At 35.4% G+C, this 16,637-nt stretch overlaps 1 protein-coding gene across 37 annotated transcripts in view; it reads right to left on the bottom strand.

The window, feature by feature from the left end:
• LOC106867341 (rho GTPase-activating protein 39) overlaps window positions 1-16,637 on the bottom strand; it is a 439,467-nt gene that overhangs the window by 13,486 nt on the left and 409,344 nt on the right. For 15 of the 37 annotated variants that reach the window (XM_052966673.2, XM_089348440.1, XM_089348441.1 and 12 more), the window contains one exon: window positions 1,935-2,120. In XM_052966673.2, coding sequence (XP_052822633.1) covers window positions 1,935-2,120 — 186 coding nt within the window. The remainder of the gene's footprint in view (window positions 1-1,934; window positions 2,121-16,637) is intronic. The other 22 variants (XM_089348468.1, XM_089348439.1, XM_089348446.1 and 19 more) reach the window with 2 other exon arrangements.

The following is a 16,637-nucleotide window of genomic DNA, read 5'->3' as shown; positions in this document are numbered from 1 at the left end:
ACACAATCATTTAGGGACATTGTAATTTAATGCTTTTGTTACCATATTTCTGTTAAAATACACTACCTTACTTTCAAAGTAACAAGGGCAACCTCAGGCAATTTGAAAAAATTAACATCCAACTCACACAAGTAACCATTTTTAACTATTTAGTCCTCTGATAATTTCACATACCAACCATTATTTAGATGGATTAAGAAACTACCCCCGATTTTTTCCAGTCATGACCTTCAAATATTGTACTCCTAAGTTAGTTTCTGCCCTTACAAAACTATTTAAACAAAAATGAGTTGGTTTGTTTGTAGTTACTTGAATGTTAAAAAACATTTTGTGTAACCATATTGGGATATGGTGACTAGGGCACCCAAAAATAATGTGTAGCCATGCCATAAACTGAATCCCTGTTGAGTCTACACCTTTTGCTTCTTCTTTTTCTTTGTTCTGCCCAGACAACTACATCCTTCCCACCTCTCCTACCCTTATTGATCGCTCTCTCTCTCTCTCTCTCTCTTCACTCATAGCCTTTAATCTCACCCCTTATCACACAATCATTCATCCCACATCACTCTCCTATCTACTGTATCTTTCTATTGCTGTAAAAAAACAAAACCTGTTACTACATCTAACTACATCTATATCATCTGACCATTTCTGTACTGCCAGTTATTACTCCCTCTCCTCTGTACTACTCATTAGTATCCATCCATTCCTTTTGTCCCCCACTCATACTTACCACCCCACCCTTCTTCACCATTCACTATATCCAACCCCTATCTGCATCTGACCATTTTTATGCCATGTTTACATCCATCTCTCACTCTCCTCCCACATGCCATTAACGTCATTTATCACCCACCCATCCACCCTGATTCTACCATATCCAAGCTCTCTCTTATATAGTTCTTAGACACGTTACCATGAGCGTACCTTGCCATCATATTTACCTCTCTTTGAGCTTTACTCCACATACCTCCATTCATCAACAAATTATGCAAGGTAGCCATAAGTCTTCTTCACAAACAGTAAACCTGTTCCTCCCATCATAATCTAACCTCTCACCATCTCACTTAAAGCAGCCGGCCTATCTCCTATTCCTCCCGGTTGAAGCAGGTGATCTTGAGTTTTGCAAGTTGCATGGTGACCTCACTTGTGTTGGTGCCATGAAAAATGCATCCAATACACTCTGTGAAAGTGGCTGGTATAAGAAGGACATCCAGACAGGTAGAAACCATGCCAAAAACTGGAGACACTGGATCTAGATGTGGTCCTCTGATCCACTGGATCTTGCCAAAACATCCAACCTATATCTGCAGGGAACACAGACATTAAACGGCAACAAGACAACCTATCTTCCAAAAAGAGACAAAATTATCTAGGAATGTTGATTGAATGTTTTTCTCCACCAGTTAAAAGCCATCGATGTGTTCAGGTGGAGTTAGCCATGGCTACTGAGCAGCAATGTAAGTAGATGGTGAACATCACCAAGGACTTTTCCAATCTTTGACGAAATCAATTATTGACTGAATGTCTTCATCTCAAAAGGTGAAGAATGAAGACTTTACAGACCGTTGAACTTGTAACCTTCCACATCAAGAATCAGTACAAAGGTCTTCGAGAACCAATACCATTGATGACTTCTTATTCTTCTGTGGTGATTACACACCAATAATACTCTATACGTAGATGTAACATCACCTGTTTAAATGTCAGCATACTGTTTGGTTGAGTTTGTTATCAATTAAAATCTGTTAGTTAAATATCATGCCAATATATTATATACGTAGTTAATTAAACTAGCGGCTTAGTCACAAAACCATAACATTCCCCCAGATAAAAGAGACAAAGAAAAAAAAAAAAAGGATTTCACATTCAGAAACAAACAAAAAAAGAAAAGAAAAGCCAGTGTGATAAAGTAATATATTGGATTCTGTTACCTTAGACCAAGCCAACATATTGGCTAATGAAACTCTTTTGCCAAATATTCCTTTCTTATGCCTATTAAGATGAGTCTGTGCATAGTTTTCAATATCCCTATCGGAGGACAGCTTCTTGAGTTGATGATAATGCGTTGAATATAAGGCAGACTCCGAGGAGGAAACCGCCCCTCCTCCCCGGACCACCTGCCAAACAAGAAAAGGAGAACTAATTGTTAGTATATCATGTAATAACATAGAAAAACATACATTTTTGGAATCTCATTTAAAACTTCAATAGATGTGATTTTGTTGTTACAGAAGAATAAAAAAAAAAAAAAAGTGAATTTAAAAAAAAAAGACTAAAATAGAAAACCAAATGATATTTCAGTGTTGTTGAGATGGTTAATTAATGACTTAGAGGCCACAATTACAAACACTTTTAATTAGTAAGGTGTTGTGTTCTTTAAACAAAATGCATAATTGAATTTCTAATTTTGAAAAAATGAAGAATTTAGTAGAGTTACGGTCATTAGGCTGGTGTTTGAGAAATAAAGTAACAAGAAACTTTGATGCATTGTTTTTAATTGAGACTGAACCAAGAAGTTCATATCATATAATAAAGGATGGTCTCACATTGGCTGGTATCAATAGGGCTAACTTGCCAAATAATCTAAAGCAATGTTACTTCTAAGAACATTCAATAGTATTTATTTGCTCCAAAACTTCACAGAATTATATCAATTTATAGATCCATCCCCTCATTAGGGTTATAAGAAGGACAGCCCCTGAGGACTGAGAGCTAATGGAAATACACTTAACCACAAAATCTTTCATAAGTTAGTATTTGTTTTACAATTATCCAACAACATTTCTTAAAAAACAAATGAAAATGAATAAGTCTGTTGGATATCATTCATTATCAGCTGAAAATTTCATATGTGTTTTATTGGCTCAACTTGGCAGCAATGAATTACATAGCATTGAATAACAGTCATAGAGTCAAACAAGTTAACCTAGATTCTACATTAGCATTCTCTGTAGATATCCACCTCATCATTCTCCCACGATAATTGTCTACACTGGAATGGTTACAGCAGTAAAATAAATTAGAGCTGAAAAGCATTTCGCAGCTGAAGCAGCATTTTTTTCAACAAATATCTAACTCTAGTTCTTCCTTCACAGCTGTAATTTCAATCCGACTTATAATGTTGTTCTTCTGTCCCAGATAATGTTTACCACTCAGCACATGAATGAAGAATTTCAATTGGCTTTCAAGAGAGAATTCTTTACACTTATTTACTAAATAAAGAACATGTGTCATATGTTGTGTAACTAAAATGTAAGAGAAAGAGCACCATTTATGAAACAGACACCACTGAACGTTTTAAAGACCATTCTAGAAACCTCAACATAAATGTTTATAAAGAACGTTCTTATTTTTGTTCCAAATATGGACTTTAGTGAATAATTAATAATAGAGAAGTATTTCTGATGATTGCAATCAGCATTTGACTGTCACTATAATAACAACATTTATTGAAAAATAAAAAATGAACCAAACTATGAGGATTTACTACAAATACATCTTGCAAACATATTGATCTCCAAGTCAGTGGATCATACATTGTTTTAATAAATTCTTAATTCTGTGAAAATTGACTCAGAAATTAAGTCACTTGTAACCTTTTCTGGAATTTAAAAAAAAATGCCATAATATTTAACAATTTGACTGAACAAGGTAAAATCCCAGTTGTAGGGTCTAAGGGAAGTATTTGAACTTTGCGTTGCAATATAATAAAACAAGAATCATTAATGTAATGTAAAGTATTTTGAAAAGGGGTTCATGAGATCTATTTATAATTTGGTAAACTGCACCAAAATATTAAATACGTTCTCCACGAACAGGTGTAATGTGATCCGAGTGCTACTTCAAAGCAGTAGGCCCACACACAAACAAAGGAGCAAACTAAAACAAACTAACAACCCTAAACATATTTTCTCCAACAATTAAATTCACATGGTCTAAATATCATAGTTGTATCCTTTCAACATCCACTTTCCCATGCTCACAGGGGTCGGACAGAATTCACTGAGTCAAACTTTTCTATGCTTAAATGCATTTCCTGTTGCCAACCCTCACTTGTTTCTCAGGAAGGAAATATTTTATTATGGCCAGACACGTTTTCATGGAAGACTGAAAACAGTTTGTACGATGGTGATACTCATTTACAACAATCATATAATGTCAAGGCAAGGGGACAGTACACACGTGCATACAATAGGCTTCTTTTGGTTTCCATCTACCAAACCCACACACAAGGCTTTGGTTGGCCCAGGGCTATAGCAGAAGACACTCACCAAAGATGCCACACAGCAGGACTGAACCTGAAACCATGTGAAGCAACCTTTTAGCCACACAGCAATGCCTATTTTCACCTTTTATTATTGTTGATATTTACTCTTTAATGCAATAAGACTGATTGCCAACAGGTGGCGAATCATCATCATCATTGTTTAACGTCCGCTTTCCATGCTAGCATGGGTTGGACGATTTGACTGAGGACTGGTGAAACCGGATGGCAACACCAGGTGCCAAATCAGACTGGAGCCTGGTGTTGCCATCCGGTTTCACCAGTCCTCAGTCAAATCGTCCAACCCATGCTAGCATGGAAAGCGGACGTTAAACGATGATGATGATGATTCGCCACCTGTTGGCAATCAGTCTTATTGCATTAAAGAGTAAATAAAAACAATTTTCTCATACAACTTGGAGTCAAACAACTTAAAAATAAAAATGTCCTTTTATAAGGGAAAAAGTTAAATTTTTTGTGGGCGTGTTTCTAGTATGAAATTGACACTTTTTTAAAGCATCAGTGGGGTGTAGGCGTAAGGAAATACAAAATCTAGGATGCTGTAATATATTCAAGTGAGTTTTACCATCTGCGCAACAACTACTGGTCTAATAAGCTAAAATAACAAGTTGAAGGAAAACTAAAAACGACAAACAAAACATGCAGGAAATATTTCATTTTATTTTTATAGCACTCCACCCATAAAATGGGGGAAAAACCTAGAGCAACTTTAAAGTCACTGGTTCACTCTGGCAGGCTAGACAGGCTTGTGTGTTGCTATCTTCTTGCCCAAGCATAAAACAAGGTTTGGGATATGGTATGGCACTCAAATGTCCATTGCCTACTTCAAAAATTAAAAAAAAAATGATAGAACCCATGATTCCTTTTTAGGGAATTTTTTGACAAGGGGAGAGGAATAAATAGTATCAAAGGAAGGACAAGTTGATGGTGTACGCACTGAACTGATTGAGACAGGAATATATTGAGGGAGAATCAGTATTCTTTGAGAGGAATAAGGTAAATATACATATGTTTCTTCTACATGGCCAGTTGACTTGCTAAGAATAGTAGCTAAATATTCTTCAAATTATGTGTGTAGCTGAGCATTTGTTTACATTTACATTCACTTCTACAAAAGCCACGATGTATAAAGCAGTGGTGTTGTTTTCACTCACCAAGAAACCATCCACTCACTTTGGAGCTAAGCGAAATAAAAGATTTCTTGAAAAAAGGTACAAGTTAAGGACAGGAAGGGCATCTAGCTATAGAACACTGCCTCAATATCATATTCATGTGAGAATGGATGAATGAGGCTTATGAGGTAGATTTGCGATGGAGTAGATTGCAATTATCTTATAATAATTCTGCTTGTCATTATGTTACTTAGCCTGTCAGTAACGCTTTCACATGATTAAGGAAAAAGAGGGAGAGAGAAGCGTCCATGATGTGAGGTAGAGGGAACATAATTGTAACGCCTTCATGTGATTAGTTGAAGGGAAAGAGAGAACAAGAGAAAGAAAAAGGATAGAGAAAAAGAGGATAAGGCAAAGAGTGAGGCAGAAAGAGAAAGAAAAAGTGGGAGCAAGAAAAGAGAGAGAGAGAGAGAGAGAAGAGCCCATGACATGTGATAGGGGGAATGTAATATTTATTACATGGTCAAAAAGTTTAGTTGAAGGTAGTGATATAGAGGAGAGTTTGGAATACGATTTTAGCAGAAGGGTGATGTTCTGATGGTGAGATTAAAGAGAGAGAGAGAGAGAGAGAGAGAGAGATGATGGTGATAGTGGTGGTGGAGGTGGCGTTGGTGAGTGCATAGTGAAAAGTAATTTTTTTTTTAATTGAACTAAGTTTTTTATATCACCTATCAACGCATGGACATCCCAAACTTGCCATTCACTTTAGAACGAAACCAGTTTCCTGTTCGCCTGTCAGATGCAATGACTATCAATAAATCACAGACATTTGATAAACTGGGGTTGTTCTTGCCTGAACTTGTATTCGGCCATGGTCAGTTATATGTCGCATTCTCAAGGGCCCCCATATTATCTGATGTGAGAGTTAAAGTTATCAACACTGACAAAACAAGGGAAAAGAAGAGGGAGAATTTACACGGAGACCATAGTCTGCAAAGAAGGATTGAATTGAAAGGTGGACACAAATTGAAATGTGCATTGGCTCTGACCCATCACCTTGGCTTATAAGTGATCTGGTTTTCAGAGTATGCCATATTGCATTAAATATTTACCCCCGTGAAATTGTGACCCCCTTATTTTACATATAAGATAATTTCTTTTTCTGTAAATCTTTTTTTCTAGATATGAAATTGTGACTGTGTAAATTTTAAAATGTCATTTTTTCGGTTTGTGGGAAAATCGGAAAAATAAGAGTGAATATTTATTTTATGAGTGTTGTGTATTCAGTCTATAAAATTGTGCATAAAGTATCTATATATATATGAAGTGCATTAAGTAATTATCTTGTTCTAATTTCCTTCACTTTCCAATGAATAGCAGATGAGCAACTATCTTTTGATACAGACACAACATAGACTACACTTTCAGGCTTCTTGCATAAAGTTTTCAGCAACAACACAGGAGCTTTACTGTTAATTCCATTAAATATTCATGGCTCCTGCTGGTGTTGCTAAAATTTAGAAAAATAACAACATATATTTATTGCAAATATACAAATGAGAAATTTGCTTTTATCTTATTTTTCTTTTGAAAATTACTATTTATCTCATTATTCTGTATAAGCACCAAGAATTTTGATAAACGTTAAATTATAATGATTGTATGTCTGCCATCGTTTAACGTCCACTTTCCATGCTAGCATGGGTTATTTCCTGATATTACCCATGGTGGTGAAAGTATACATCCAAAATTGCCTCTCATATAACTAACGGAGGAATTTATCCTCAAACCAAAAGACCTGGTTCAAATGCCTGTATCATTAGTGGACTCAGCTAAAGGTACACAAAGGTAGGCTGTGGTGTTAAGCTGAGCAATTGATTAAATCTACCCCTTGGGAAAAGAAATGCTTCTTCCAATAGGCTTCCATACAGTTTCCAGCTGCTAAGTTTTAATTCCTAGGTTTAGGTCAAGGATGGGGAACCTGCAGCCTTAAGACTGCATGCGGCCTTCTGGGTCAACAAGTGCGGACTTCTGCAGCCTTTGATGTAAATGTTAATATATATTTTTTTAAGACCTTGATTTTTTTGTCAATAGTTTTTATGCATAAATTTACAATACACACACATATATAGATGAGAGGGAAAATAACTGTGTTCAGTGATGTCACTCTTAGAAATTGGAAGCATTTTTCTAATGAATATAAACTTAAAGCAACATGGCTATAAAGACAACATTTCCTTGTCAGTCATGCCAGCCTAATGGGAGTGAGTAACCTCACGTGTGATACGTATAGAGTTCCTGTCTCGTATACCTCTTCACTGTGGCTTGTACTAAGCACTACTCAGTGACTTCACGCATAATACATGTATAGTTTCTGTCTTGTCTACCTCCTTGCTGTGGTTTGTGTTAAGTACTACTTAGTTAACTGTAGTCGTGACTAAGTTCACAGTGACTTGTGAGATTGTAAGTGTGAGTTACTTACAGCCTCATTTGAAAGCGTACATCCATCAGTGCATGTGTTGTTTTGCAGACTTCCTTTTTATAGCTGAGACTTAATTAGTAACAATGATCAAATTCATTGCCACTCTGCTAGGCCTACTGCACACTGTTCCAGGTAAAACAGTCTTAGATAAGACAATCAATCAGCATCCAAAACCATGTTCTTGGAATCTTGGTCACGACTTTAGCAATTGTCATTGTTTTGATTGAAAACCGTCGATGTTTGACATTATTTCTATATTAATTGGGTAATGATAGATAATAGTACTAATTACAGAAAAGAATACTACAAATCTAGATGATATTTATTCTCGAATGGTAGTGACAATTGCCAAATTCAAGACCAAGAATATGGTTTTGGGTGCAGGTTTATTGTATCTTGCCTGAAATCTTTTTTCTGGGTCAGTGTGCGGCCGGCCTTACTAATTCATTATTATCCTTTTATTTGTTATCGGTATTCCAGAATAAAACCAATTTTCAACCCATAAGTATGTTAAAGGAATTGAAATGAACGATGAAGAATGGGAATTACAATATTTTTTAGTGAATAGTGGGGGCAAAATGTCTTGTTTGCTTTGTGATACTGCAATTGTAACAGTTAAAAAATTCAAAACCTGATATCAAAATGCTTTCTCAAAGAAATCATTAAATTGAATAAAGAGTAAATACATGCGTAAAGGAAATATTTCAAAATTTCATATTCTCGGTGTTTATAAGCTTGACTTTTGTAAAAAGATTATTATTCATTTACTTATGAAAAAAAAGTTCCTACTTAAGTAAAATATTTGAAAATGTCATATTTCCAATTTTCATTCACCTGTCTTTTTTTTTTATGAGATTACTATCAAATTACTTAACAGCCCAAGCCTAGGGATAAAATGACAAAAAAAATATTTGTTCAATGCGGCCTCTATGAGGGGCAATGAATTGTAAAGTGGCCTTCATGAACAAAAAGGTTCCCCACCCCTGTCTTAGACCATATTTCTGTCCACATAAAATATTAAAAAAAGGGGTTCTTTTATAAAAACTCCTTCACCAACATGCAACAGCCATTCGCCCACAGATGTGTGCAGTTTCATCCCTTAAGCAAGTCTCTCTTTCCCTAAACAAATAAGCAGCATAACCCCCACTCCTGCCCCCCCCCCTTATCTACCTGCAATCCCTCTTCTTTATTATATCACTACTGTGTCTCACCTCGCAAAAACTATGCCTAATCAATCTGTTCCAGGACTACAGTTCTCTAGAATTCTCACACCTGTCCCCTTCCTTTTTCTTAAGGACATAAATCTATATGAAGTTTAAACTAAATGTTGATATCACCAAAACAAATTCTTGATACATCACACCTAAATCTTGAACAAAACATGGTTAATACTGTGCTTTCTTATATCGAAATTACTTGGAAACATTTACAAAATTTTAAATGTGATCTCTATGTGAATGCTTGGATACACAATTTGCTTTTTCTGGCATTTGTTCAGCTACTAATATCAACTTTTAGCAGAACAAACCATGGCAAATAAATAAAAAAAATTAATGACAAAATCCAAGATACATCAATAGTGAAAAACTGAACCTTTCAACGAAAGCCCTAAATATCTGCCAGTCTGCTTATTGCCAAAAAAAATATTATTTTAAAATATCTAAGATTATGTTATGTCCATGAAGTGCTTATATCAAAGATTCCCTTGATTAAAATTATAATCACAGGAAACAGAACAACAAAATCTGAAGATATTTAGAGAGAAAAGAATCAAATGAAATATGGAAGTGTTTTATTTTTTCATGTCAAACTAGGGTACCAGTTAATTGCATACACTGAGTTTTATTACAACTCAGAAAGCTTTCTGTAATAGCAGTAAATGTATCATTCCATGATTGCTATAGATCAGAGAAGGCAAGAAGGCAAGTTTCATTTAAGCATGCGACTGGTGAATAAACGTCATTGATAAGGCCTAAAATGGCTGAAACATGTCTCGTGTTCCTGTGAGATACTGCTGGGATGATGGTTGCCTTGCTCTGATATATTGTGCTTTCTGCACAACATGCCTATGAAGAGATATTTCTCTCAGACCAAAATCACAGAAAATAAGGCAATAAGTGCCAATATGATATTATTATCCATTTAACTCACCAAAACTGTGCCTAAGGTTCAATAAAAAAAATTATTCTGAAAAGTGAGTCACTTCCATTATATAAGTGATGCATTAGCTAATTCAAACAAAAAAATAAAATTATAAACAAAATTAATGAAGTGACACTTGACTGAATAAAAAAAAAAGAAACTTTAATTAATGTCAATAATGTTGTAATTTATTCAAATTAGAACAAATTCATATTGTCAGTTAATTGTGAGAATGTCGTAACAGAAAAATCATCAGGCCTTATAGAAGATCTTTTTTTTTTTTTTACAAATGGTAATCAGCAGAACTGGAACAGAAGGTATAATGCCATAGGCCATCTTGATAGTTGTGTCAGATGAACCTAGTGTGAATGTATTTAGCACAGTTATAGGACCATCTGAGCAATGGGAGTTAATCTAAGTAGAATATTAACCAGGGTGGTTATGTAGTTAAGAAAGTCACTTCAGAACCAGGTGGTTCTGGATAGAGTGCCACTAGGCAGTGCCTTGAACAAATGTCTTCTAACATAGCCCTAGGCCAACCAGACTAATGGAAATTTGAACATACTGTGCCTGCAAGCATTGACAATACTCTTTCAAAGTCCATCCCTAATTCTTTCCTTCTTAATAATCTCTCTTCTTTTATTTTTAACTCCTGCATGCTTCTCTCTGCCCCCCCCCCCCACTACACAGTCCACTAACTGTCTACTTCTAATATGTGGAGGTTTTACCAAGAACCCTACATCAGGTAGTCAGGAATTTCCTTACATTCTTTAACGAGTAATTCAGAATCATTCTCTCTATAAATCTAAAACCTCAATGTCTTCCATGACCTTCTCAGAACTTTCATAATCTAACCAATGTCAAAACTGTGTCAAAGAGTCAAGACACATTTTAGCATTCACATTCTTTATTTCCTAAGAATGGACTACAAAAAGACTATGGTTGCCACACCTGGAACGATGTATCTTTCACTTACTGGAATTGGAAAAGAATGTTATTTGCTGCATTGATAAAAAAAATATTCTATCTTATTAGTTTGATCTTTACCATTACTACAAGAAACTAGCCTTCTGAACTTATTGGCTGAATTCCATCCTCTTCAAACCTTCCTGACATACCTCGTATCTTTTACTTTTTGCTGCCTAAGCTGAGTCTCTCTCTTTAACACCCACAACAAACGTTTTATTCAACAGTTGGTTATTCAGAAGAATTAGTTTACTGTAATATTTGCATCGAGCAAATTCCTAACAAACATCAACTTCCTACATAAATCTTGTTTATGTCTAAGTCTAATGACAGACTTTACTTCACTCTGCTTCATGGCTAATATACTTCCTACTCATCTCTCTCTCATATATATATATATATATATATATATATATATATATCACCTTCAATTACTACAGAGTCATCTCTATCTCACCATTTCTCTTCATATTCTTATGAAAATTTCCCCTCTGCTTGCACCCGTTACCCATTCACCCAGTTCAGTACTCTGTATCACTTCACCTGTATTCACTCCACCCACTATACATTGAGGGTATGTCCTGATACACATCCACCAGCATCTCCTTAACTCTCACCTTCTCTTTCTCTCCCTTTTTTCTCCAAATGGAGCATCCTTCTGTCTCTCCTACAGCAGGGCACCTATCTCTATCCTTTTATTATTCTTTTAACCTTTCATCAACTATCACAAAGCCTGCTCCCTCAATGCTATTCCCCATCATTCGAGGGGGTTTTGCTATGTCTTGCAAGTTACTGGTTGATCCCATTGGTGTGGGGACCATGATAAAAGAACCCAGTACACTCTGTAAAATGGGTGACATTAAGAAGGACATCCAGCCATAGAAACCATGCCAAAAACAGACAACAGAGCCTGGCACAGCCCTCTGGTTTGCCAGCTATGGTCAAAACGTCCAACCTATGGCACCATGGAAAACGGATGTTTAATGGTGATATCACACACACACACAGGAGTATACAGGTGGAAAACAAAGGGGAGAAAATAGTACTCAAATATCAAAGGTAGGGTAAAATTTTGTTTTTATTGAAGCTGAAAAAAACTTCACTAAGTGTTACTCAGAGTTTCACATATCTGTCAGGCACTCATGAGTATTTGGAATAATACAATGACTTATAAGTAATTCATAAGGGTCCATCATGATCAGTCAATTGCCTTTTTATCCAACTGCATCCTCTTATTTTAGAAGGTGGTTGTCTAATCAGCTTCAAATGTTTCTGCAATGAGTTGGTAACCATGAACAGATTATTATGTCCTTCTGAATACTCACGACTGCCTGACAAATGGTTACATGAAACTAAGTCACAGTTTGTGAAGTTGTTTTCAGGTTTCTAGCTTCAATAAAATACTACATACACAAATGAGTGGACAAATGAAAGCAAATAGCATTCAACACATTTAATAGGAGTTACATTATCATTTAAAACAGTTTTATTTGGCACTATGCAATGTCTTACAGAAACCCAGCTCACTTAGACTCACTTTATCAAATCTGAGCCTGAGCAAGCTGGGTTTCTGTAAGAAACCTGAGAATCACTGGGTTGCATGGAACCAAATCAAACTGTTTTAAATAATATACATATATATATCCCAAAAAGCATGGCTATGTAGTTGAGAAGTTTGTTTTCCAGTCACTGTGAAACACCTTGAGCAAGTGCCTCCTATTATAACCCTTTGTAAATGAATTTGGAAGACAGAAACTGAAAGAACCTATTTTATATATGCTTGTGTGTGTGTGTGTGTGTGTGTGTGTATGTGTGAGAGAGTATTTTCCTTTTTTTTTACATTTATTCCACAAAAACTGATTGGTGCAGTTTTCACTTCCCCTGTTATAAGTTTGAAGACCCACGAAATAAGAGATCCCTTACTTGAAAAACAGGTCAGGATTAGAGACAGGAAGGGTGTTTGGCTGTGAAATAATGTCTCGATAGCATATTCATCTCACCTCTGCTAGTATAGTAAAACAGACACAAACAAAGGAACCACTGCGATATACTAAATGTGAGATGGAAAATTGATTAATCTAGCAATACTTTGAGCAGCTGAACGAGATCACACCAACTGACTCACTGGCATAAGGAAATTGAGAAATGAAAGCTTCAGGTAAAGTAATTATTATAGTTGTTATTACAAGTATAATCTCTCCAATGATGTAACAGCGAAACCTGTACTCAACCAAATAAATTGCACCAAATGGAGTCATGTGCCTGTACAAGAAGTGTGACTCCACAGTCGTGTGGACAGTAATGCATAACCTTTAATTTCATAGCTATTGTGACTCTAACAGTTCTTTTGTTGAGACAAAACTTTTCTTGAATTATGAAGCAAGTGTAAAATAATTAACAGTTTAACTAGATATCAGATGACTTAGAGGAATTTGAAAAGGTAGAATAATCAGCAACCGTTAATCCAGTTTTGAAAATGTGCCACTGGCAACTGAACAGTAATACAACAAGTGATTCCGAAGAACATGGACTAATTAATATTCCACACAGGTGCTAGTTTCAGATGGAAAATGTACTAATTCACAGACAGCAAATATAGAATATTTCTTGAACAAAGACATTGTCTTAAGGACAATAACCATTAAAAGAACATAATTCAACAATCTTTAATGTTAAGAAGGGCCCTAATACATGCTGATTGTCTTTAATTTGCAAAGTTCTTTACTGGCAATAGTAAGCTTTATTCAGACATGTTCTCATTGTAAAAACCTAACTTCTGTTCAGGAACATAGTCAAAGAGGAACATGAATAAAATTCTAACCAAAGATACAGCAGTTTGGTACAGGAAAAAAAAAAATATATTGAGAGAAAGGCGTAGGGTGGAGTGGCAGATATAAGAACAAGTTTGTATTTTCTGAGTCTAGAATTGTAAAAATGTACTTTGTGTAGATATCATGTGAAGAAAAATGCAAAAAGCTTCTCCAAATGCAAAAAGCTCAATGACAAAAGTTAGTGAAATCTTGTTTTCAAGAAGATTTCAAAGCAAAAATGCAACAAAATATAGAAATATCTTATTTAATGATTTATTCTCATAAATATCCATAACCAAAGTTTAGTTTCTTGATTCATTGTTTCAGAAATTACACACACACACACAAAACATTAAAAGTAGGGGTTATAGGGAGATGTAGAATTTTTATCCATCATGAAATTTATCAAAAAGAAGTTCTAACAACTGAAAATTTGCACTTTAGATGTCCAACCCAATAATCAATATCATCATCATCATTGTTTCAATGTCCACTTTTCCATGCTTGCATGGGTCAGACAGAATCAATGGAAGCAGATTTGCAATAGACAGACACCCTTCCTGTTGCTAACCCATTCCTGTTTAAAAGCAAGATAATATTTCCCCATGACTGGACAGGTTTTCACAGAAGACTGCAATTGAAGGACTGCTTGTATGATGATAAAGCTTGTTCTACGACTCCTGTGTAAAGCCACAACAAGGGGTCACCCCCTACTCCATTCACACACACACACTCTCTCTCTCTCTTTTATACAAAGTGGTGAGAAAGGATCTTCAGATGCTGGGCCTCACTGAGAAAATGACAAGGGACCAGGGATTGTGGCAATTTGCTGTACTTGAGAAAATGTGTCAAGCTAAGTAAAATCGCTGTCCTCCAGACATAGAGGCACGTAAAAAGCAGCCAGTGGAGCACTCTGTAAAGTGGTTGGTGTTAAGAAGGATATCCGGCCATAGAAACCATGCCAAAACACAGACAGTTGGAGTCTGGACAGCTCCCTAGCTGGCCAGCTCCATGTCAAAACTTACAACCCATGCCAGCATGGAAAATAGACATTAAATGATGATGATGATGAGATATAACGTAGTTCTCATGGAGATTCAGCATAAAACTGTGACAAGGCTGACTCCTGTGAATTACAGGTACAACTCATTTTTACCAGCTGAGTAAATTGGGGCAATATGAAATAAAGTGTCTTGCTCAAGAACACAATGCATCACCAGAAATTGAACTCACGACCTTATGAGCGTGAGCCAAATACCCTTAACCACTAAGCCATGTTATCTTCACTCTACAAACAAACACAAACAATTTATTTGTTTATTTGTTTCAGTCATGTGACTGCGGCCATGTTGGAGCACCACCTTTAATCAAACAAATCAACCCCAAAACTTATTCTTTGTAAGCCTAGTACTTATTTTATCAGTCTCTTGTGCTAAACCACTAAGTTATGGGGACGTAAACACACCAGCATCAGTTGTCAAGTGATGATGGGGAAACAGACACAGAAACATACACACACACACATATATATGACAGGCTTCTTTCAGTTTCCATCTACTAAATCCACTCACAAAGCTTCAGTCCAGGGTCATAGTAGAAGACACTTGCCCAAGGCACCACCACACAGTGGTAGTGAACCTGTAATCATATGGTTAGAAGCAAATTTCTTACCACATAGCCACATATGTGTTAACAATCTATAAATATTATCATAGAAATCCTGGCAAAATTTTTTTTCATATATTATTGCTCATTTCATGAATAAAATATCTATTATGGAATTAATTATGAAATACAAATTTTAAAATAATTAACACTGACAAATAAGCTTGATTTATTTTAAAGAGTGATTAAAAGGTGAAATTGAAGAGACACATGTCACCTTTTAATTAATAATTTTAAGAGCGATTGTTTTACATTGTATGACTAACGTAAGTATGTATGACGAATAAAAATAATTTCTAACGAGTATCTATTGAATTACAAGCTTGACGAGGTAAGTGTTTAAATAAATATGAGAGCTGAGATCCCCTTGCAGAGAGAATAGACGAGATGAAATGGAGAAGAAGGCAAGTGTCTTACAGGAAACTAGAAGCTAAATATGATGTAAGATGATCCAAGACAGAAGCTGTTGTTGATAGTATTTAAGAATGAAGCCCTGTTCTACAGCAAGCAATTGAAAAGGGAACCGAAGAGAAACAACACAAACATTCTTAAGTCTCGCGGCAGGCATGGCAAGAATGAAACAAAGATTTTCATTTACCGAGACAGACTTAGAAATGTTCTTTTAACCTCATTAACAAAAAATATACATTCTGAATTAACAAGTAAACTTAAATATAAAATAAAATAGTTTAAATAACTTCATAAAAAAAGACTATAATGAAGAGAAACGAAATGTTTAGAATAACTAAATAAATGATATTTATAACAAACAAAAAAAAAATCACAGATTATGATATAAAAAAAAATATTAAGAAACATAATAAAAAAAAACTTACAATACATCTCTTTAAATAATCAGGCATTTTAAAATTGATGGCAACAGTATTACCAACCAAGTGGCATGCGGGTGATTTCTTACAGAGCATCTTCGGTGTGATGTTAAATCTTAGGCAGACTGTACATGAACTCAGTGTGTTGGAAGGTAGGTGGAAGGGTTTGGCAGTTAGCAACAACACAGTAGCAACAGCAACAGAAACTTAAGAGAATATCTTCGAAAGTGCTTGTTTCACAGCACCTGAATCAGTAGCGTTTGCATCGTATGGAGCTGAAGAGATTCCACAACATATTCTTTTATTTGTTGTTAAGATCCACATGCACATTCCTTCACTTTT

The sequence above is a fragment of the Octopus bimaculoides genome, chromosome 3 (assembly GCF_046866305.1).
Source record: "Octopus bimaculoides isolate indiv1 chromosome 3, ASM4686630v1, whole genome shotgun sequence".
Lineage (NCBI taxonomy): Eukaryota > Metazoa > Mollusca > Cephalopoda > Octopoda > Octopodidae > Octopus > Octopus bimaculoides.
The sequence above is the reverse complement of the archived record's forward strand: the minus strand, read 5'-3'. Positions and strand labels throughout refer to the sequence as shown.